The 19962-nt window shown below is 39.2% G+C and overlaps 4 protein-coding genes across 4 annotated transcripts; 1 reads left to right on the forward strand and 3 right to left on the reverse strand.

Annotated features, from left to right (window-relative positions):
* Window positions 1–5564: 5564 nt before the first annotated feature.
* On the forward strand, window positions 5565–13243 carry LOC143855720 (uncharacterized). The gene is made up of 3 exons (XM_077365802.1): window positions 5565–5610; window positions 12513–12855; window positions 12955–13243. Exons 2-3 carry the CDS (start codon window positions 12520–12522, stop codon window positions 13000–13002), a joined length of 384 nt encoding a protein of 127 aa, XP_077221917.1. The 5' UTR covers window positions 5565–5610; window positions 12513–12519; the 3' UTR covers window positions 13003–13243.
* LOC143856684 (uncharacterized) lies at window positions 6063–7251 on the reverse strand. Its single transcript, XM_077366948.1, has 2 exons — window positions 6710–7251; window positions 6063–6564 (listed from the first exon to the last, which is right to left on the reverse strand). The coding sequence occupies exons 1-2, from the start codon at window positions 7249–7251 to the stop codon at window positions 6063–6065; spliced, it is 1044 nt and encodes a 347-aa protein (XP_077223063.1).
* LOC143856685 (uncharacterized) lies at window positions 8936–9703 on the reverse strand. Its single transcript, XM_077366949.1, has 2 exons — window positions 9172–9703; window positions 8936–9069 (listed from the first exon to the last, which is right to left on the reverse strand). Exons 1-2 carry the CDS (start codon window positions 9701–9703, stop codon window positions 8936–8938), a joined length of 666 nt encoding a protein of 221 aa, XP_077223064.1.
* A 5732-nt stretch (window positions 13244–18975) lies between the features above and the next one.
* Window positions 18976–19552, reverse strand: LOC143856687 (zinc finger CCCH domain-containing protein 9-like). Its single transcript, XM_077366952.1, has 2 exons — window positions 19247–19552; window positions 18976–19176 (listed from the first exon to the last, which is right to left on the reverse strand). The coding sequence occupies exons 1-2, from the start codon at window positions 19550–19552 to the stop codon at window positions 18976–18978; spliced, it is 507 nt and encodes a 168-aa protein (XP_077223067.1).
* Between the last annotated feature and the right edge of the window lie 410 nt (window positions 19553–19962).

Raw genomic sequence — 19962 nt, forward strand, 5'->3', positions numbered from 1 at the left:
GATGATAAGGTTGAGAAATCTAGGATGGATTTGGAAGCCTGTCAAAGAGATCTTGATAAGAAACCAAATGACTCTGTTCTTAGAAATCTTGAGAAGGACCTCATTCTTTAAGCTTTTGGAGAAAGGCGGGAGGTTTGAACTCGAGACCTTTGGCTCTGATAGTATCAAAGCCAAAGGTCTTGAGTTCAAAGCTCCCCTGTATTCACTGATGGACAGCACGTTCATCACTGCGGCATTTTGGGTGGTGACTCTCAGGTGAGCGACGGCTATAAAGATGTATGTGCATTTGGGGCTACTTGTGACATGGACAGTGTGGAAATTAATTCAGAATGAAAAGAAACCATGAGAAATTGGCAGTTGATTAGAGAACAAAATAGATGGGTAGAGCAGTGCTATATCAGATTTACATGTTGGTATGGTCTCATAAGAAATAGTTACAGAACAAAACAGACTTCTACCATCTAAATAAGTAAAATATATCAATTAATCAAGAATAGAAAAATAAATCAAGAATATAAAGGAAAAGGATACCTCTTGAACCCTAAATCAATAATCATGAGGTATAGGCACCATCAATGTCACCCAAATGGCAGTAAAACATGGTGGCAGCCGTTGATTCACCAACCTGCTAAATCCACATATATTTGGCGATCAGAGAACAGGAAAAAAAACACCATTTCTTGTAGAATAGGTTTCTAACAATCTGAAACATGAGACATATGTCCATTCAAATATGATTTAATCAATGCTTCTTGAGTTCACATGTAGATCTATATAGGGGCTGCTAAAGATAAGCATGTCACAAATAAGAACTGCGGCATTCATGATTTGCCTGGCTACACACTACAATAGTGTTTATAATGAACAGAAGAGAAAAGCCAATCATTATAAAAGTCGATATGAAGATGTACAGAGGCAAACCCAAAAACAAAGAAAGGAGACACTTGGGTCCATTCATCAATCTTATAGGAGGTGCACGGGCTGATAGAAACTGATCCAAAGTGCAGGATATTGGGCAATGGTTAGCAATTAGTTACAAATTAACTAATGAATCATAAATCAAGATTTTTACAAAAATAAAGGACAATTATAACGACGACATACACCACTTGTGTAAAAGATACAGAGGTTGGCATATGCATGGATGTGAGGAAATAAATTGACTTAGAGAACATCTGTGTCGTAGCGATAGATAACAAATCCATGGAGAGAGATTGTTGGCAGCTTGTAGATACAAAATCAGTCCATGGAATGAGATGAGGAATTAAAATGACTAAAATCATGAAAATGATAATCACAAAACAGAGGCTTATCATCACCAACAGGTTAGAAAAAACTTGTTCCAAAGCAATCTATATAGATTAGCAAAAGCAAGTACGTCGAAAATAACATTTTTGGAATCTACTATAGATCCCTCACTTGATGTTTCCTTTCTATGCTTTTCCCAATAAGTATGCAACCGGATAATGATTTTCATAAGACCCAGGTTGATTATTTATTTAAATTTTTTTTTATTAATGACAATACCTTATGATCAAGCATATCACTGAACTGAATTTCAGAGTTTCAATTTCAATACCTTCTTCGAGATATATCAAAATCCCTCATGCAACAACCACGCTATTAAGAAAAGAATAATAAAATTATAAGAAAATATTAGAAGATGATAAATGAAACCATGTTCAGTGAGAAATGACCAATACCTAACCATACAATAGTTTTTAAAATTAGGAGGAAAAAAAGCATCAATCATCCTAAAAAATACGCATATCCACTCATTGAACATCCTCTAAATAAATAAAAAAAACAACACAAGATATAAGATCAAATTTACCTATTAAGTGAATGACTGAGATCAATCATGAAATATGGGAACCACTACCTATGGTCACGCTTAATGAAGCATTTCTTCCAACTCAATATAAAGCTGCTGTCTGTCATATAATCTCGACAGTGAACCATACCTAGTGAACCCTACCTGGCAAATGAATTAAATGAGAAAAATTTACTTGTAAATGTATAATTTGAAATCCTATGAGACAAAAAAAAAGGCAAATGAGGGTCACCAGGCATACTTTGGTGCTATGAATGTCGGTTGGTATTTTTTTCCTGATCACAAAACAGGGTGATGGGAACCATAGTTGAAATCCTTAAAATCTGACATCTAAAACAACCCCATCATACAAAATAAATGCTATATTGAAATGGTTAGTTCTGTCATATAAAAGGTTGGTTGTGTTTGAATGTACAAAAATATAATGGGTCCAAAATTTGATTGACCTGGACCGTTCCCTTAATATGCCTTACTTTGGATCACACATGCCCAAAGATCATGCCTATACTCCAATCCTAACATCTAATGTGTAACTTTTATAGTTAAATATGAGTGGAAGAAAATTAGATTCAACCTTAACTCTAGATCCAGCCTAAAATCCTAATGTTGAAATGCAACTTTTTTTCTTTTTCATTATTCATTATTACCATATAAGCATGTACATAATAAGAACATGGACAACATATGTATTTTCAAAATTCTAGTATGGAAAAGGGATTAGCACCTGAACTCACTTATGGCTTTCTATTGAGCTTCATTGTGTCTTTGGTATTTTTGTTTTTTTTTTGTTCTGATATTTTGATTCTATATGCCGTGAATTTTCTGTTTTAGGGATTTAGAGGGAATGATAAAACTTGAACGGCTGTAGTTCAATTCCCGCTTAATCACACAATGGAAAAACATAAAGATTAAGATTTCATCACTTTGTGGCTGCTTTTTTCGCAACTGTATCTTCCATGATCATCTTTTACCAACAAGTCTTGATTTTTCCTTTTAGTAGCCAAGTCATGATGTTGGTCACTACTTCAAGGTCACAACACAACAATGCTTACACTTTAGAGCTCCTTTTGGCTATGTCACCCACTTTCTCATTGGAGAATTCTATAGTTAATGCTTTACCCATTTGTTGTTGATTTTCATCTATCTGCTATTGTTAATGATAAAGATGAAGTGCATCCTTTTATACTGCATAGCCAATAAACTTAAAATAGATTATTTATTATTTGACCTCTTTGCTAAAGTTTATAAGTTCTATGCCTCATTTGTGAAATGTTTGTAGTGTGATCTTCGTCATTTTTAATGTTACGCTTATACATATCTGCATAGACAAAGTTATTTTCATATATTGATTGGCATCACTGATGTGAATAGACCAATCTTTCAAGAGCTCCACTGAATTAGGAAGGCCAGGTGGGAGCACTTATCGAAAGTGTTGTGGCCACTTTTTTATGCAAAGTTTCCTGCTGGTAGTCATGAGCTGGGGACAGTAATCAATCAATCTGGGTGATCATCAGCTAAGATTTTTAGCTGTGTTTTGTAGTAGGAGTGATGCAGATAATAGGCCAATAAGTGGCATATTTGCCCATTAGGATTTATATTTCCATGTTATTTAGTTTAGGAATTTATTTTCCATGTTATTTTAGTTTCTAGGAATTTTATTTCAATATTTACTTTTTAGAGATTCTTAAATTAGGCAGTTTCCTTAGTTTAAGGACTTCTAATTGCCTATATATAGGCCTTATGTAGTAGAGATTATTAACTTTGATTGATATTGAATAAAGATTGATTCTCCCTCTACTGTTCTCTTCTTCTCCTCCTCTTCTCATATTCTTCTCTTCTCCCCTAATTTCGTCTCTTCTTCTCTTCTTATTCTTCTTCTATTCTTCTCCTTCTATTCTCTTCTTCTTCTTCTATCCCCTTTCGTCTATTTCTCTCCCCTTTCTTCTATTTCCCTTCACGATGCTGCATCAATTTGGCATCAGAGCGAAAGATCCAAGAGCAAAAGGTCCAAAGATCCAAGACTACGAAGATCAAAGCGCAACTTGCAATCAAAGTGAGGTCTTTTTTTCCTTCTTAATCTCAGCCCCAAACCTGCAGAAAATTTACACCAAATCAGCCACCCAAAACTATCCGACACCCTAACTCCTTCAACACCATAACCATAACCCTTTGAGGAATTTCATCAAACATCTTGCCTACATAAAACCTAACCCATACAAGCCAGCCAACACCTCCCCAAATTCACCATCCAATACACCCATCTTGCTGTACCCAAATCCATTTTTAGATGGTTTTCTAGAGGAAGAAGTGTACATGTCACAGCCTCTCATATTTACTCACCCTCAATTTTCGTCTCATGTTTGTAAATTGCATAAAGCCACATATGGGCTAAAACAAGCACAACGGGCACGGTTCTCTCAACTTAGTTCACGACTACTTGAACTTGCTTTCTCCAGTTCTTCATCCGACACATCTCTCTTTATTCGCCATTGTTCAGATGTTCCTCTAATAGTGCTTATCTATGTTGATGGCATTATTATTGCAACTTTCAATCCACTTGCAATCAATAATTTACTTCATACTCTTAGATCAGATTTTGCCGTCAAGGACTTGGGCTCTCTCAGTTATTTTCTAGGTATTGAAGCACTACACCTTCCAACTGGTTTGTTTTTATCACAAAGAAAGTATATTTTTGATCTCCTAACCCGAACTAATATGTTAGAGGCTAAACCAGTACTCACACCCATGCCTTCCTCAGAAAAATTTTCTCGCAATGGTGGGACTCCCTTATCTGATCCAACAATGTATAGGAGTATAGTGGGCGTTCTACAGTATTTGGCACTCACTCGTCCTGACATCTCATTTGCGGTAAACAAGGTGTTCCAATTCATGCATTGTCCTATCCCAATACATTGGACGACTGTTAAAAGAATTTTGAGATATCTTAAGCACACATGCTTGTTTGGTTTGCAACTGCAGAAATCAAATTCAAAGGAATTAAGTGCATTCTCCCATGCGGATTGGGGCGGTTGTCTAGATGACAGACGATCTACAAGTGGGTATGCTATTTTCCTTGGGCACAACCTCATCTCATGGAGTTCGCGCAAACAAGCTACTGTAGCCGATCAAGTACCGAGGCGGAATACAAAGCATTGGCCATTGCTGCTGCAGAATTAACTTGGGTCCAATCTCTGCTTCGTGACCTTGGCATCTATCTTCGCCAACCACCAATCTTATGGTGCGACAATATTGGGGCGACATATCTCATGGGGAATCCTGTATTCCACGCCCGTACAAAGCACTTCGAGATCGACTTCCATTTTGTCCATGAAAAAAGTTGCTCGCCGTGCTCTTGACATCCGATTTATCTCATCAAAAGACCAAGTCGCTGACACTTTCACAAAGCCTCTGTCAACTGTGCAGTTTGAGTCTCTAAGATCCAACCTCAACCTCCAATCTAGATCGTTGAGATTAACGGGGTGTGTTGCAGAACTGACTTCTCCATGAGGCATTTAGAAAACACATGGCAGCAGTTATTTATTTTTCAACATGTGTTTATTTAGTTTGAATTCTATACAACACATGGCAGCAGTTATTTAGTTTTTAACATGTGTTTATTTAGTTTGAATTCTGTAACCACATGGCAGTTAACAACCACCACATGGTAGTTAACATCCGGTATTTGTAAATATATGTATCCGGTCTCTCACAATGATATGGACGAGATCATTTTTCATTCTCAAAGAATTGTTTTTATAAAGAGCTGATGAGATCTGGTATTTTCTTCCTTTTCAGCTGGAATGGATTTTTTTTTTTTTTTTCCGATTTACTGAGATCTCTTGAGTTCATTTTAAGCTTTAGGGTAAATGTTGCAAACCTTATGATTTATAGAGTATAATTTGATCGAGCTTTTACCGTTTGCTTTGTTTTTGAGAATCATAGGAGACTTTTTTTATGGGTAAGCCGGGGTTAGGCAAGATACCCACTAGAATATATTAGTAAAAGGGAAAAGAGAATACAGGGCAAGAGAAACAAAATTACAAGCGAGAGTATTCAACACCAATTCTATCAGAATGGATAATCTCCAAGAGACCCGATGGGGCAAGGGGCATAGGGATGACCTCCCCTTTGCATGGGCAATGCCTTTTCAGTAGAAAATCATCAGCTGCATTTGCCTCTCTCAGTGAGAGATGCGCCAAGAATCAAAATTCTTCAATGTTGAGAGGATTTAGTAGACCAGAGAGTAGATTTTCCAAGGCATGGGAGTATTGCCCTGAATCACATTAACCGCAAAAAGGGAGTCGAATTCAATCCAAGTCTTTTTTATTTCCATCTCTCTCGCACGAGTTATGCCCAGGTAGATTGCTGACATTTCTAGAGCATAAATCTGATCAGAACATGTATCTTTGGAAAAGATAAGAATGGGCAAACCCTCGTGATCTCGGATAATGCCGCCGATGCCACTACGTTCTTCCTCAAGCGAGGCATCAGTATTAACTTTGAATTCTTCCTCGTCCGGCTTGAACCACGTGCTTACTTTGTGATGATTAATCTTGCAGATGTGCTTATAGACTAAGTTCTCTGCTATCCATTTTCTTGTTGCTGTGTCTTCATCCTGAAGAGGGAGGCCATTAACTTTGATCTTTATATTGGCAAGGATTTCACGAAGGATTTGAATCTTGTGTCTCCTTTTTTGCTCAAAAATTCTTTGAATTCTCTCCATCCATATCCTGTATATAGCCGAGGCAAAAGCACTTTTAATAGCTGATGAGGCTTGCGACTTCCCCTGCCAAGTAATTCTGATCCTGTTCTCTTCTTCGGAGAGATGTATGGTTTCCTTCAATATTTAAAGTTTTAAACCTCCACAAGATGGACCTCCCCACCCAGGAGGAGAAGCTGCATTGGAAGAAAATATGATCAAAAGTCTCAGCTTCAGAATTGCACAGTAAGCAGTTGTTGTCGATTGTAGAATTGGACAAAATTATATGGTCTTTGGTGGTCAGCTTGAGATGCAAAGCTTTCCAGGCCACAAAAGCATCCCTGGGGATGTGCCCCTTGAACCAAATAGTTTTCGACCAAGGGATAGTCTGCTCAACTGATCTGATAGATTCCCAAGCACTTCTAGTACAGAAAGTGCCATCGACTGTCGGTTTCCAGATTACCCTATTTGTGTTATCAGTGTTGAACATTGCCTTCATAAGAAGAGCTTTTTCTTCCTTGAGAGAGGGCTTATCAAGGATCGGGTTCCAATCTCCTTCGTGATGAATATCATTTAGATTCGAAAGGGTAACAAGAGAGGAGTCTGTCTTTCCTTTAGAAATGAGAGAGGTTAAGATGCCTTTTGGATGCCAAGGCTGATTCCAGAGATCAATCTCATTTTCATTGCCTACTAGGTAGCATATATGATCCTTTGCCATGGACCTAGTTTTTAAGATACTTCAAAAGCCCCAAGACATATTGGATGGAATCTGGATGGTCCAGATATTTCCTTTTTTCAAGTATTTTCCAATGATCCAATCCTTCCAGAGGGAGTATTTGTTCCAGAGAAGGTTCCATAGGAGTTTAACTTGCAAACTATTATTGATGTCTTCCAGCCTTCTAATTCCCAATCCTCCTTCCTCTTTCGGCCTGCATATTTCCTTCAATGTGGACTTTTCTCTTCCCCCCTCTGCTCCGGTCCATATGCAATCTCTACAAATTCTCTCAATCTCATTCATAACCCCTTTGGGGATGTTGAAAGCAGAAGACCAGTAGATATGGTACAGACTTGACCAGCACCACCCTTCCACCGTGGATAAGAATTTATTTGACCAACCCTGAATTTTTTTTCTGATCTTGGTAATGATCGGAAAGCAGTCCTTCGCGCTAAGCTTGGAGGTAAAGAGTGGTAATCCCAGGTATTTTATAAGTAATTTGCCTTCCGAGAAGCCCAACTTTCTTTTGATCCTCTCCCTGATTGATTGCTTAGTACCAGAGAAAAGAATCTCACATTTAAGAACATTATAGACCAGTGCAGGTAGAGAATTTTTTAAGACAATCAAGGATACCCCTAGTTGAAACCATGGTAGCTGAAGAGAAAATCATCAAATCATCTGCGAAAAGAAGATGAGTGATCAATGTCATACCCTGAGTCAATATGATATTCTGTTGAAGAGCATTTTCCAGAATGAGAGATAACATTTCCATCGCTAGACAGAATAGGAGTGGAGACAGAGGGTCAACTTGACAGATACCATTAGCCAAGGAAAAGTGGCCTCGAGGGGGTGCCATTAACTAGTATCAAGAAGGAAGGAGAGGAGATGCATTCCGAGAGCCACCTGAACCATGTCTGGTCGAAACCTTGTTTGAGCATAAAAGAAATGAGAGCTTTTCGGTTGAGGTTATCGAAGGTCCTGGCCAAGTCTCTTAAGGCACAGAGATGGGTTAGAGGTTGGGAGATGGAAATTATGCAGGATGTCATGAGTTAGCAAAAAAATTTCCTGAATTTGTGTACCCTTTATAAAGACAGACTGGGCCAGGTTCACAAGTTTTCCAATGACTTTTTTCTTACTTGATGCAAGAATTTTGGTGATGGTCTTGTATATGTAGTTACATAGAGAAATTGGTCTGAATGTCCCAGGAGAAGAGGCATCAATACCTTTGGGAATGAGAGCTATAAAGGTGGAGTTGACTTCCTTTAGCAACTTACCAGTTTTGAAGAAATTTTTAATTGCTGCAATGAAATCCTCACCCACAAGGTACCAAAAGTGCTTGAAAAAGGCTCCATTAAAACCATCAGGTCCAGGGGCTTTATCGCCATCCGATTTGAGCACAGCCCATTCTATTTCATCTTTGGAGCATGGCAGCTTCCTCAGGGTTCAAAACTTTGGTTGGGTCTGGGGGAGTATCAAAGTGCTGATCTGGATAGTTCAGGAGCTTTTGGAAGAATCAAACAAGAGTATTAGCTATTTCCTGGGGATCTGAGGTACGAGTTCCATCCTCCATTTCCATGGAAACAATGCTATTTCTGTGGATTCTAGATCTGATTGCTGAATGGAAGAAACTTGAGTTAGAATCCCCTGCCTGAAGCCAATTTATTCTTGATTTCTGTTTAGTGAAGGATTATTCCCTGTTAGACACAACAATCAACTCCTCCCTGAGTTGGTTTTCCTCAATAAGGGTCCTACAAGAGGGGTTATTTGCAAGCTTATGCTGGACCTCTTCCAGAGCTGATCGGACAATGGGCAACTTTGTGGCTATACAGCCAAACACATTTCTATTCCAGTCACTGATGTGTCTCTTCACCTATTTCAATTTTCGAACCAATTTGTACATCAGGTTGCCAAGAACTTGTGTACTCCAGGCTCTTTCAACAATGGGGTAGAGGGAAGCATCATCCAACCGCATATTCATGAATCTAAACGGCTTTGGTCTGAGGCGTTTATGCTCTTTAAGATAGACCAGGATGGGGCTGTGATCAGAGATAGCTGGAGCTTTATATTCAGCAAATGAGATGGGGTGATCGAGGAGCCACAAATCATTTACTAGAGCTCTGTTCAGCCTAGCAAATTTCCTTTCCTTTTCACTAGCTCTGTTACTCCAAGAAAGAGGGTTACCAATTGTGTTTAGGTCTTTTAAATCACAACTAGTGATGCAGGAATTGAATTCCTCAATATCAGTGATGTTTGGAGGGGCTCCACTTGTTCTTTCATCAGAGAACCTAGTGACATTGAAGTCACCAATGACCAACCATGGGAGGTGGATGGAGGGAGAGATGTCAAGAAGATCAGACCATATAAAGCGTCTGTCTCCTCCATAATTATAACCATAGATGACAGTGAGGTTAAAGCTCTGGTTGGTTTGCAGGATTTTAACATCAGCATGAACCATTTGACTTGAATCCTTTGGGATTGTAATTGACCAATGACCAACCATGGGAGGTGGATAGAGGGAGAGATGCCAAGAAGATCAGACCATATAGAGCGTCTGTCTCCTTCATAATTATGACCATAGATGATAGTGAGGTTAAAACTCTGGTTGGTTTGCAGGATTTTAACATCAGCATGGACCATTTGACTTGAATCGTTTAAGATTGTAATTGAAGCTCTCATAGAATCCCACATTACCATTTTCTGTCTTTGATTACATGGGAATAATTTTCATAGCATAACCAGTTTCCTTTGATATCTCGAACATAATCTTGCAACATGTGGATTTTAGCCTTGGTTTCTAAGAGACAACAAACTGGAATTCCAGTAGAGTTTATTAGGTATTGGACCTCTTTGCGCCTTGAGTTGGAACAGAGGCCTCTGACATTCCACACTCCGACTAACTTCATTACAAACAACGTTGGTGCGGGGGATGAAGGATCCTGGTGGAATCCAAAACTCTGTCTACCAGTTCCAAATGATCAAACTGCTCCCTTGCTTCTAAAGTGGACTGGGTATTTGGGTTATTCTCAACACTCCTCGAAGGGGATAAGGTTGGTGTTATCACAATCTGGGGCTAATGAATCTGTTGTTATGGAGACCAAGCTTATGTCATCAAATTTCCAGGAGGGTTCTGTTTCCATGTTTTTCCGACTTTGGATGTCATCTTGGCTATTCTTAATGCCCCTGTCCAATTTGTTGCCAGCTACGTTCTCAGCCAATTGAACTTGCTCATGCTCCAAATTTTCCAGGAGGCTAAAACTGTTTGAGATTGCTACATCCTCAGAGGACTGGTTCTCCATTTTTGTGTCCTGCGATTTTGCTTCTCTTGATTCCAGAGATTCCCTACCATCCATAGGATCATCACCTTTTATTTCTACATTCTTCCTCTTTTGAATCCATTTTTGTTTTGACTTGGGGAGGGGAGGGGGGGGGGGGGGGGGGGGGTTGTTGGCAGAATGGTGGCTGCAGTTGTTGGAGTGCATGGGCATTTATCCTGGGAGTGGCAAAAATCCTTGCACCTTTTACATGGAGTGCGCTTCCAATGATATTCGACACGAGTAATAGAGCCAGAAGAGGTTTAAATAAGCACACTGTTGGGGAGGTCTTTCTCAGCGTTAACTTCGACACAAACCCTGGCGTAGCTTAGGCGTGTTGCCTCATCCGTGGGAGAATCCATGTATAAGGGTCTGCCTATTAGGCTTGCTATCTTGCTGAGACATTTGGCATTCCAGAACTTCAGGTGGAGACACGGGAATTTCACCCAAATTGGAATGGTATTAAGCTTCAATCTTTCAAGAGCACATTCTGTAGACCATTTTTGAAGAACGAGAGGCCTGCCTCCATAAGAATTTGTTGTTGATTCTAGCACTTGAATGCAGTCCTCTTCATTGATGAATTTGAACAGGTAAAACCCATTTGCAAGAGCAAACATTTGAAAGTCTCCCTTCAAGTTCCATTTTCTCTGCAAGTTGTTTGAAAATGCTAGGAAATAAGGCTTCTTCCCCATAAGATAACCAACCAGGCAATGAGAAGACCATTGTTTCATTTCTTCATCTTCGATTAGAGCAGCAGAATCCTCCTCTTCATGGGCCTCCGGTTGTTGGAATTCAAGATTTGTAATCTTGTTTTTTGCAGCAGGTTTTGAGAAAAGCATGTTCCAGTTTCCAAAATTGGGTTGGTTTTCAATTTTTCAACATTTTCTACCTCGCTATCTCCCACCTGATCAGGGGCAGGTTTGGTTTCAAAGTTTCTTCACTTGGGCGGGAGACTTCTGGAATTGAAACGTCATTTGGATTAGAGAAAATCATCTTTTGGCGTCCAACCCCAATTCCACAAATACTTTCAAATTTTCTGGGGAGATGCTAGCTGGGCTCTGAGGCTCTGAGCTGATAGGTCCACATTTTTCGAGGACCGGGCAGGTGTACTTTGTAGGCTCATTTGTTGACTAGCACAGACATTACAATCAGGAAAAACAGTGATCTTTGTAGGAGAACCCAAGGATAAGGCCAGTTGGTCTGATTTTTCCAGCCGAGGGATATGATCTTCGTCCTTTTCCAGACAAGAAAGGATGTCAGTACTAGGATTTCCACAGGTGGCTATCGTTTTCAACCTGTCACCATCTCTGAGAGATTGAGCCGAGCTTATCTTTTTCATCTCCGAGAAGAACTGATCTAGGGTGGGTGCTGGTGGAGGGGGCGGGTGGTGGGATTATTTTTCTCCTCGAGATCCCGAAAAGCTAACATTTCATCAAGTGCTCTTGCTGGTTTCCTACCTGCGTCAGGAGGCTTCGAAATGTCCATCTGCAGAGGAAGATTTAATGGAGAAACCAGAGGAACTTTGGAATGGGGGGGTTAGAGGGGTAGGCAAGCAGCAGTGCAAGTAGAAAGAGAAAACAGAGCAATCAACAAGCAGATTCAAACTAGAAAAAACTAACAACTGAACAGGAAATAACTTATTAAGAGCTAATCATGAACGAGTAATGAAAAAAAACAGCTAAGAAAAGCAAACCAGAACTTAGTAAGAGGAAGGAGAAGAACCAGAAAACGGACGTTCTCATCGAACTCCATCAATGAATATCATCTTTTTTTTCCCTTAGGGATGGTTTGTTTGGATTGGATTCCATTCACCCAGCGTATAAATCATTTGAGAGTTCCTATTTCCTTCTCTCTCTTCTGTCTCTGACTACTGATTATTTATAGCTACTTCAATTATTTGAATCTGGATTGATATGCTATTTTTTCTCAACTCTGATTTTGTCTCCATTGCAGGGCAAAAATGGAGGACCAAATTGCAGCAATGCGTAACTGCTTCAACGTACAACTCTCTAACATGATTTTGCTGCGTGATGATCTCGTGAGAAAATATGATTTCTGGTATGCTCGACTACAGCGGAAGGAGGAGGAAATCGAGGCTCTGAAACAAGAAAATGTAAACCTTCGAAATGAAGTCACTAAGTTGAAGGAGAGATTCAGCGTGATTTCAATGGACGAAGATCTTCAGCTGAATCAGATCTTGAATCTTTTGTCACTTACCGATGATCCGATTTCCATGCCGACAAGTATTTCTATTCGGTCGAAGGACGGAGCCAGCTCTAGTGGAGTTGGAATTCAGGTAATATCTGATTTAGCCAAAGCTTTGAGCTATTTTTTTGTGTTTTAGTTTTAAAATAGCAATTTTTCTTTTCTTAATCTATTTTTATTGTTTGTGAAGGAACGGGGTGAAGAGGGAGGTTCACGGGGTGAAGACGGAGTTCACTGAAGAAATTTCACGCTGTCTCTGGAACATCATTTCAAATTTTGGAACGAAAGGGGTATAGAATTTTGGAACCATACGTGAGTTAAATGATGTTAGTTCAAGTACATAATATGACAGATAATGCATATTTTGGAAGGAGAGGAGTATAGAATTTTGGAACCATACATGAGTTAAATGATGTTAGTTCAACTACATAGAACGAGAGGAGTATATAATTTTGGAACCATACTTCAGTTAAATGATGTTAGTTATGACAGATAGTTTCTTGGTTTGGATTTGTAATTGTTTGTTGAGTTTATTCTGATCCATATCTGATGTTTGAAGCATAAGTTAGACATGATCTATAGTAGAAACAGAAGAGTCATCATCCTAAATATGTTTAAAAAGAAATTGTAAGACATGAAGCAATACTGACAACAGAGCAGTCATCCTAAATACGATTAAAAAGAAACTGTAAAACATGAAAGTAATACCAACGTAACTGAGAACACCGACATTTCTAGCTTTGGATTAGGAAGAAGACCAGATAGAAGAACCAATATTCCAAGCTGTCAACTATAAGGACATTCATATTTTATCAAATTTTAGCTGTTATGTAGGCAGCAAAGAGAACTGCAATGCGTCTAAATAGGATTAATCTTCTAAATGAAATAACTAGATAAGTATTATTTTTGGCATAGCAGCTGCATTTGCGAAACTTGGTGATATATGGACAATTCATGGTAGAAAACGTACAATCGGTTTCTTAGAGCTACAGACCACTTCCATTAGAATGTATAAACAAGTTGTGCCTAGACACGCATATTAGGGGCATTCTGACAAAAATGTAACCAGCTCCATTTTGTAGTGCTAATATCAATCAAGGACTAGGAGGAGGGCTCCAAGAGAGTTCCTCTGCAACCGTGATGATAATTTGTACATGTTTAATAATTGGGATATCATATTCTTAGGGGAATGATCCTCCCTCCTCTGCCGGATAAAATCCTCCCTTTAACGTTATTCGTTAAGTTTTAAAGGCAAAGAAAAATGTTAGAGGGGGGTGAATTTATCCTCAACCAGTGAACCGAAGCCGTCAAAGGGGGGGATTTTATCCGTTTAGGGGGGGGGGGGGAGCGGGGGGGGGGGAGGAGTTTAATATACATTATAAATAAAATTTTCTCAGAAGTAAGACGAGTGGTACTTTCCAAATCATAACAGCTGAAGGAACAGCCAGTCTTGCAAAATCTAGGACATCATGGAAGGCATTTTTTGAAAAGGGAAGTGATATTTACTCCCCTTTTGATCACCAGGGACACCCAGCGCCAGTGTATCAATGACTAAAGGGCGGCTAATGTACTTGACGTCGGAAGAATCTAGTGGGTTTGATTGTCTAGTCTGCCGACTAGAGATCATTCTCTAGTCCGCCTACCAAAAACACATAGGTCCCACCTTATTTGGGTTATGCAAAGCATTCATTTGATGGGCCTTGACATAGAGACGGTGTCTACAAAAAATCAGCTCCATAGGATCATCCCAACCCTACAATTTGTGGAGCTTAAAATGGATGGTTATAAACTGCCACAAATCTGTCCATTTTTTAGCTCCACAAATCGAAGGGTTAAGATGATCCTATGAAGCTGATTTTTTGTGGACACCATATCTATGATGGGGCCTATCAAATGAATGCTTTAGATAACCACAAAAAATATGGGACCCATGTGTTTTTGGTCGGCAGACTAGAAAATGATCTCTAGTCGGCAGACTAGAGACACTTTATATATATATATATATATATATATATATATATATATATATATATATATATATATATATATATATATATATATATATATATATATATATATATATATATAAATAGGAAATGGTTTGTGTGCAACTGCACAGATACCTTATCTGTGCATGGCTGCCACAAACCATGGGGGGGGCACATTTTTGGAGGGATCTAAAGCATTCGTTGGGAAGGCCCTTCCATGGATAGGGTGTGTACCAAAAATCAGCTCTATAGGATCATCCTAACCCTGCCATTTGTGGAGGGAAAAAAATGGGCAGAAACAATGTCTGTCCATTTTCCCCTCTAACTTTGATTGGGTTAGAATGATCCTATATGGCTGATTTTTTGGTACACACCCTATCCATGGAAGGGCCTTCCAAATGAATGCTTTGGATCTCTCCAAAAATGTGGCTCTCCCATGGTTTGTGGCAGCCATGCACAGATAAGCTATCTGTGCAGCTGCACACAAACCATTTCCTCATATATATATATATATATATATATATATATATATATATATATATATGAGGAAATGGTTTCTACACACAAGTGTAGATAAGTTATCTACACACTAGCTTAAAATACAATGGAGGCCCACATTGTTTGGGTGATCCAAACCATTCATTTGATTGGCCCTCACATAGATGGGGTGTCCACCAAAAATCAGCTCCATAGGATCATCCTAACCCTTCGAACCGTGGAGGCAAAAATGGACAGATTTGTGAAGGTTTATACACGTCCATTTTACCTCCACAAATCGTTTTAACTACTACGTACACCCATGAACCACTGATGGTAGAGTTGGAACCACTATTTATACCCTCTGAACCACTATTTACACTTAGGAAACATTATATAAACACATGAACCACTATTCAAACACTATGAACCACTATTCAAGTAAATGAAATCCAATCGAATGAACCAATTTAAACTAGATGGAATCAGATCCAATGAATCACTTTTTACAACCCTGAACTACTATTTATATTGCTTTAACCACTACGTACACCCATAAACCACTGATGGTAGAGTTGGAACCACTATTTATACCCTGTGAACCACTATTTACACAGTTTTAACCACTATTTGTACTTAGGAAACACTATGTAAACACATGAACCACTATTCGAACACTATTAACCACTTTCCAACACTCCTGAACTACTATTGAAAGTTGTATGAGGTAAAAGGTGTTGGAGAAAATTTTTGTGTAGTGGTTGAGAAGAAGATAAGAAGATGCTTCAAGGCGCGTAAACACTCTTCTTAAGACGATATTCGCCCCCACCAGTAGTGTGCAAAGGGGACCACGAACTCGCCTCCAAGATACAATGAAGCCCGGTTCCAAACCGATTGCTTGACGACGTTCTGCACTGAACGGAATCAAGCCTTGAATCACCTTTGAATTTTGAAAGTATTAGAGACCCAAGTGTTCTGTTTCTGCAGAAAACAGAATACTTGAAGAGAACTTCTAAAACAGTAAAAACAGAAACTTTGTAGGGGTTTAGAGAGAGAGAGAATTGTGTTGGAAATAGTAATTTTTTTGGTATGCCAAAGTAGAAATCTGAATTCTATATAGAATGAGTATTTTCTACTGTTTTTATAGAGCTTCTGGTGGCTTTTCATGTTGGAAAACACCCTTTCTGGACATCCTTTCAACGGATTTGAATTCTGACCATTAGATCGTGTCTAATCGCGACTCTACGGATCAGATCAATCCTGGAGTGACCTTTGGCTTGTGTAAAAACCCTTCCAACTTCGAACCGCTAGATTGCCCATCTATGGTGCAGATCACACCCTTTGGGCCTTTGACCATTGAGTAGATGGGACACCATCCAACGGTCATCTTCCACTAGCTGTTACACTACGATCCGACGCTTCGGATCGCACCCGCTCATGCACTATCCATTGGAGCCCCTAGGCCTGCTGGGCCAACCGTTGGGCCCGAACTCAGGCCCAACCCAACCGAACTATTCGGTCTACCCACTTGACCGATCCAAGTCGATCTTGATCCAACGGTCCGGATCAAATCGGGAAAATGAAAGGCTCCAATCGCTCGTCGCTACGATGCGGCGTGCGAAGTGCAAAGTGCGCCTAAAAAAGCGCCACTATGCGCCCTATAGCCCATTGCCCACGCCGCGCGCACGCGTGCGCATGTGCGAACGGTGCGTTGCACCGTCCCGCGGTTCAACCCATGGCTAAGACCCATTGTGCACCATAATAAAGAAGAGAAAAGAGTAGAACTTTATAAGCCCAATTTTTCTTTTCTTATGAGTCGGTACGGGACTATCTTTTTCACACTACTTCTGCACTCTTCTCTTTCTCTTGCAAAAAGCAAATCTTTCCAAAGAAAAGTTTTTCCTTTTCCAAAACACACTTAGAAAATATTTTCCAAACACTTTCTTTTGACCAAAAAATAAGATTTTGAAAATCAAAATCTAACAATCCCCCACCATTTTCAAAATAAAAAAATGTCTCATCATACTTGGAACTCTTACTCATAAATGAAGGTATCTTACGATTTGAACCTTCATTTAGTGAGAACCTATCAAAGTTGACCAGAATTGCATAGTAGACGTGTCTTTGAACTAGCTATTCTATACGGCCAACCAGATACGTTTCACACATAAGAAATTCTTCTCCTCCGGTGATTCTTATAAGCCGACACGTGATTTGGCCATGTGTCTGTATCTCGGTTTCATGAGTGCTCTAGATACTAGTCAAGTCTCATAGGAAGCGGCACCACTTCCACACTCACATAGGTAGGCTTACGAGTGCCCCTTTAACTATAGCACTCTAACAACATGGTTATAAGCCTATTAAGAGCCCAAATGCTCAACATCCTCCGTTACACATTACAGGTACCAAGCACTTTCCCTTGGGATGTCATTTATATAATGTATAGTGCTTGCAATCACTCCATATGATGTACTTAGGCTCATTGAACTTAAGACTTGATGTCTCTTCAAGTGTTGAGTTAAGTTTCCATCATTGGTGATCATTGGTTATTAGCTTTAGAGTCATCCCCATTGATGTCTTTAACACCATATCTCTTGCAAGACCTTTTGTTAATGGATCAGCCAAGTTCTGGCTTGATCTCACATATAGTTATTACTTCATCAGTAAGTAACTGCCTAATAACACTATGCCTAAGTCCAATATGCCTGGACTTACCATTGTACACATGTTTTATGCCCTTGATAGTGTGGCCTGACTATCAAGATGCACATATATCGATGGCATAGGTTTAGGCCAAATATGAATTTCTATTAGCAAATTCCTCAGCCACTCCCCATCTTTACAACAAGAGACTAATGCAATAAACTCTGCTTCCATGGTGGAAGTAGTTACGCATGTCTGATTCTTAGAAGCCCAGGAGATAGCTCCCCCATTTGAGGATGCATACTTTACCAATGAAACTCCACGGATCAATATATTAGGTTATTGTTGGTTAAAGTGTAGCAAAATAAGGATGTCTACAGAAAGCAGGTCCTCTTAGAGTACTAGAATTTTCCCCAAGAAGGAAATAAGACATGGTAAATGATATCAGCACAACCATATTTTGATGATATGCCCTAGCTCACCTTGTCCTCTGTGCATTAACCATCTTTTAGAATTCCCAAAAACCTGTTAGCAGCCTTTGACCTTCAACAGTTGGTTAAAGCAAATAGGACAAGTTGATCTCGTGCCTATTATCAAAACATGGTTGTCTCGAGTTTATACGGTGACCGGTCGGGCATGCTCGTGCAAGAGGCACGGGCCCTTGATATTTGATCCAATAGCTGGCCAGATCAAATATCAAGAGGCTAACACAGGCATGCCCAATCGGGAACCATATAACTTCTCGTCATTTGCCTTACTCATTTATAGCCATATAATAGTTAGGGAAAGTTTCGGCACACTAAAAAAATATGAATTTTTTCTAAGATAAAAGAAAACTAGATACATAATAAGGCACTGCTCAATAGAAGGTATTACGAACATGCATTCAAGCAAAACCAAAGTCTTTACATCAAGAGACGAGTTTTTATCAAGAATCAAAGTTTTACTATGATTGTCCCTATGACCCATATATCGAAAGAGGTGACCAATGGAGATTAGAGGTCTAATGTTAGCATCTAAGTAAGAGGATTCAAACTCTCCATCTTACCTTATTCTTATTTGTAGATGGTTATTTACAATCCAAAAACTGTAGGTTTCGCAATTTAGGTACTGTGGAGGTACAGGCGCCTATCCCCATATGGTGTTTTACCAGCAAGAACATTCAAGCAAACCTTAGTTTTGTACTTACTGTCGCGCTCAATTGGCAAGAGCTCTTGAGGGCCGTGGGCAAAATGGCACCGAATACCGTAAGGACACCCACCAAATTTCATCCAATTATTGCAGATTTCAGTTTTCGTCGCACCCTAGATGGATAAAAGTAGAATTAAATAAATATTAAAAAAATTACTGGAAAGTAAATAAATGGCATATTACCTGAGGTTGAGCTCTACTCGAACTCGCTCCATAATGCCTTGTCAGATCTGCTGGATTCCCATCATGAATCAAAGACATTGAATTCAATACGAGGTCTAGCGGAGCTTCTTGCCCCATTGAGATAATATCTAATCTATTTCTCAGTTGGAGGATAGCAAATTGAAGTTTTTCATTATCTAGCCGGAGAGCATCAGCTTCTGCTTGCTTTTCCCTCAAAACACTCACACAGTACTCGTATCTTTGAAAAAGCTCTTCATATGAGGAGGTAAGTTCTGAGAGTTGCAAGTCTATGATATCATTTTCCATCTTCCGTGGACACAAATCAGATCAGATCTGAAACTAATAAAAAAAAAACAGAGTATTGAACTCAAATTAGATAATTCTAATTTCAGGAAAAGCATTCAAAATTTCAAATATTAAAACAGAGTAATTAGCTCAAATCAGGTCTGAAATTACTCATAGCGAACTCAAATTAGATAATCCTAGTGAACTCAAATCAGATCAGATCTGAAATTGATCCTAATTCAAGACAATCCAGATACAAACAAATGACTTAGCTATAAATAATCACGTAATATCTTAAGAAAAGAAATCGGAACTCTGCTAAAGGAAACGTTCCGAAAAACTTGCCATCAAAATCGATCTATCACGTATTTGTTTTTCGAGAGCTGAGTTCCAAATAAATCAGAAAAGGAACATAAAAAAACAACACTCTT

This window comes from Tasmannia lanceolata, unplaced genomic scaffold, assembly GCF_043159265.1.
Source record: "Tasmannia lanceolata isolate RefF3 unplaced genomic scaffold, GAP_Taslan_0.1 ptg000023l, whole genome shotgun sequence".
NCBI classification, from domain to species: Eukaryota; Viridiplantae; Streptophyta; class Magnoliopsida; order Canellales; family Winteraceae; genus Tasmannia; species Tasmannia lanceolata.

What these genes read in the sequence shown, in the direction of transcription:
- LOC143855720 (XM_077365802.1), top strand. Translation starts at nt 12,520, where the DNA reads ATGGAGGACCAAATTGCAGCAATGCGTAACTGCTTCAACGTACAACTC. An exon ending in CTAGTGGAGTTGGAATTCAG is followed by an intron (nt 12,856 to 12,954) that starts GTAATATCTGAT and finishes TTGTTTGTGAAG; the next exon opens with GAACGGGGTGAAGAGGGAGG.
- LOC143856684 (XM_077366948.1), bottom strand. Translation starts at nt 7,251, where the DNA reads ATGGCAAAGGATCATATATGCTACCTAGTAGGCAATGAAAATGAGATT. An exon ending in TTCTCCTCCTGGGTGGGGAG is followed by an intron (nt 6,565 to 6,709) that starts GTCCATCTTGTG and finishes GGCTATATACAG; the next exon opens with GATATGGATGGAGAGAATTC.
- LOC143856685 (XM_077366949.1), bottom strand. Translation starts at nt 9,703, where the DNA reads ATGGTTCATGCTGATGTTAAAATCCTGCAAACCAACCAGAGCTTTAAC. An exon ending in CATTGTTGAAAGAGCCTGGA is followed by an intron (nt 9,070 to 9,171) that starts GTACACAAGTTC and finishes TTGGCTGTATAG; the next exon opens with CCACAAAGTTGCCCATTGTC.
- LOC143856687 (XM_077366952.1), bottom strand. Translation starts at nt 19,552, where the DNA reads ATGGAAAATGATATCATAGACTTGCAACTCTCAGAACTTACCTCCTCA. An exon ending in CGAGTAGAGCTCAACCTCAG is followed by an intron (nt 19,177 to 19,246) that starts GTAATATGCCAT and finishes TTATCCATCTAG; the next exon opens with GGTGCGACGAAAACTGAAAT.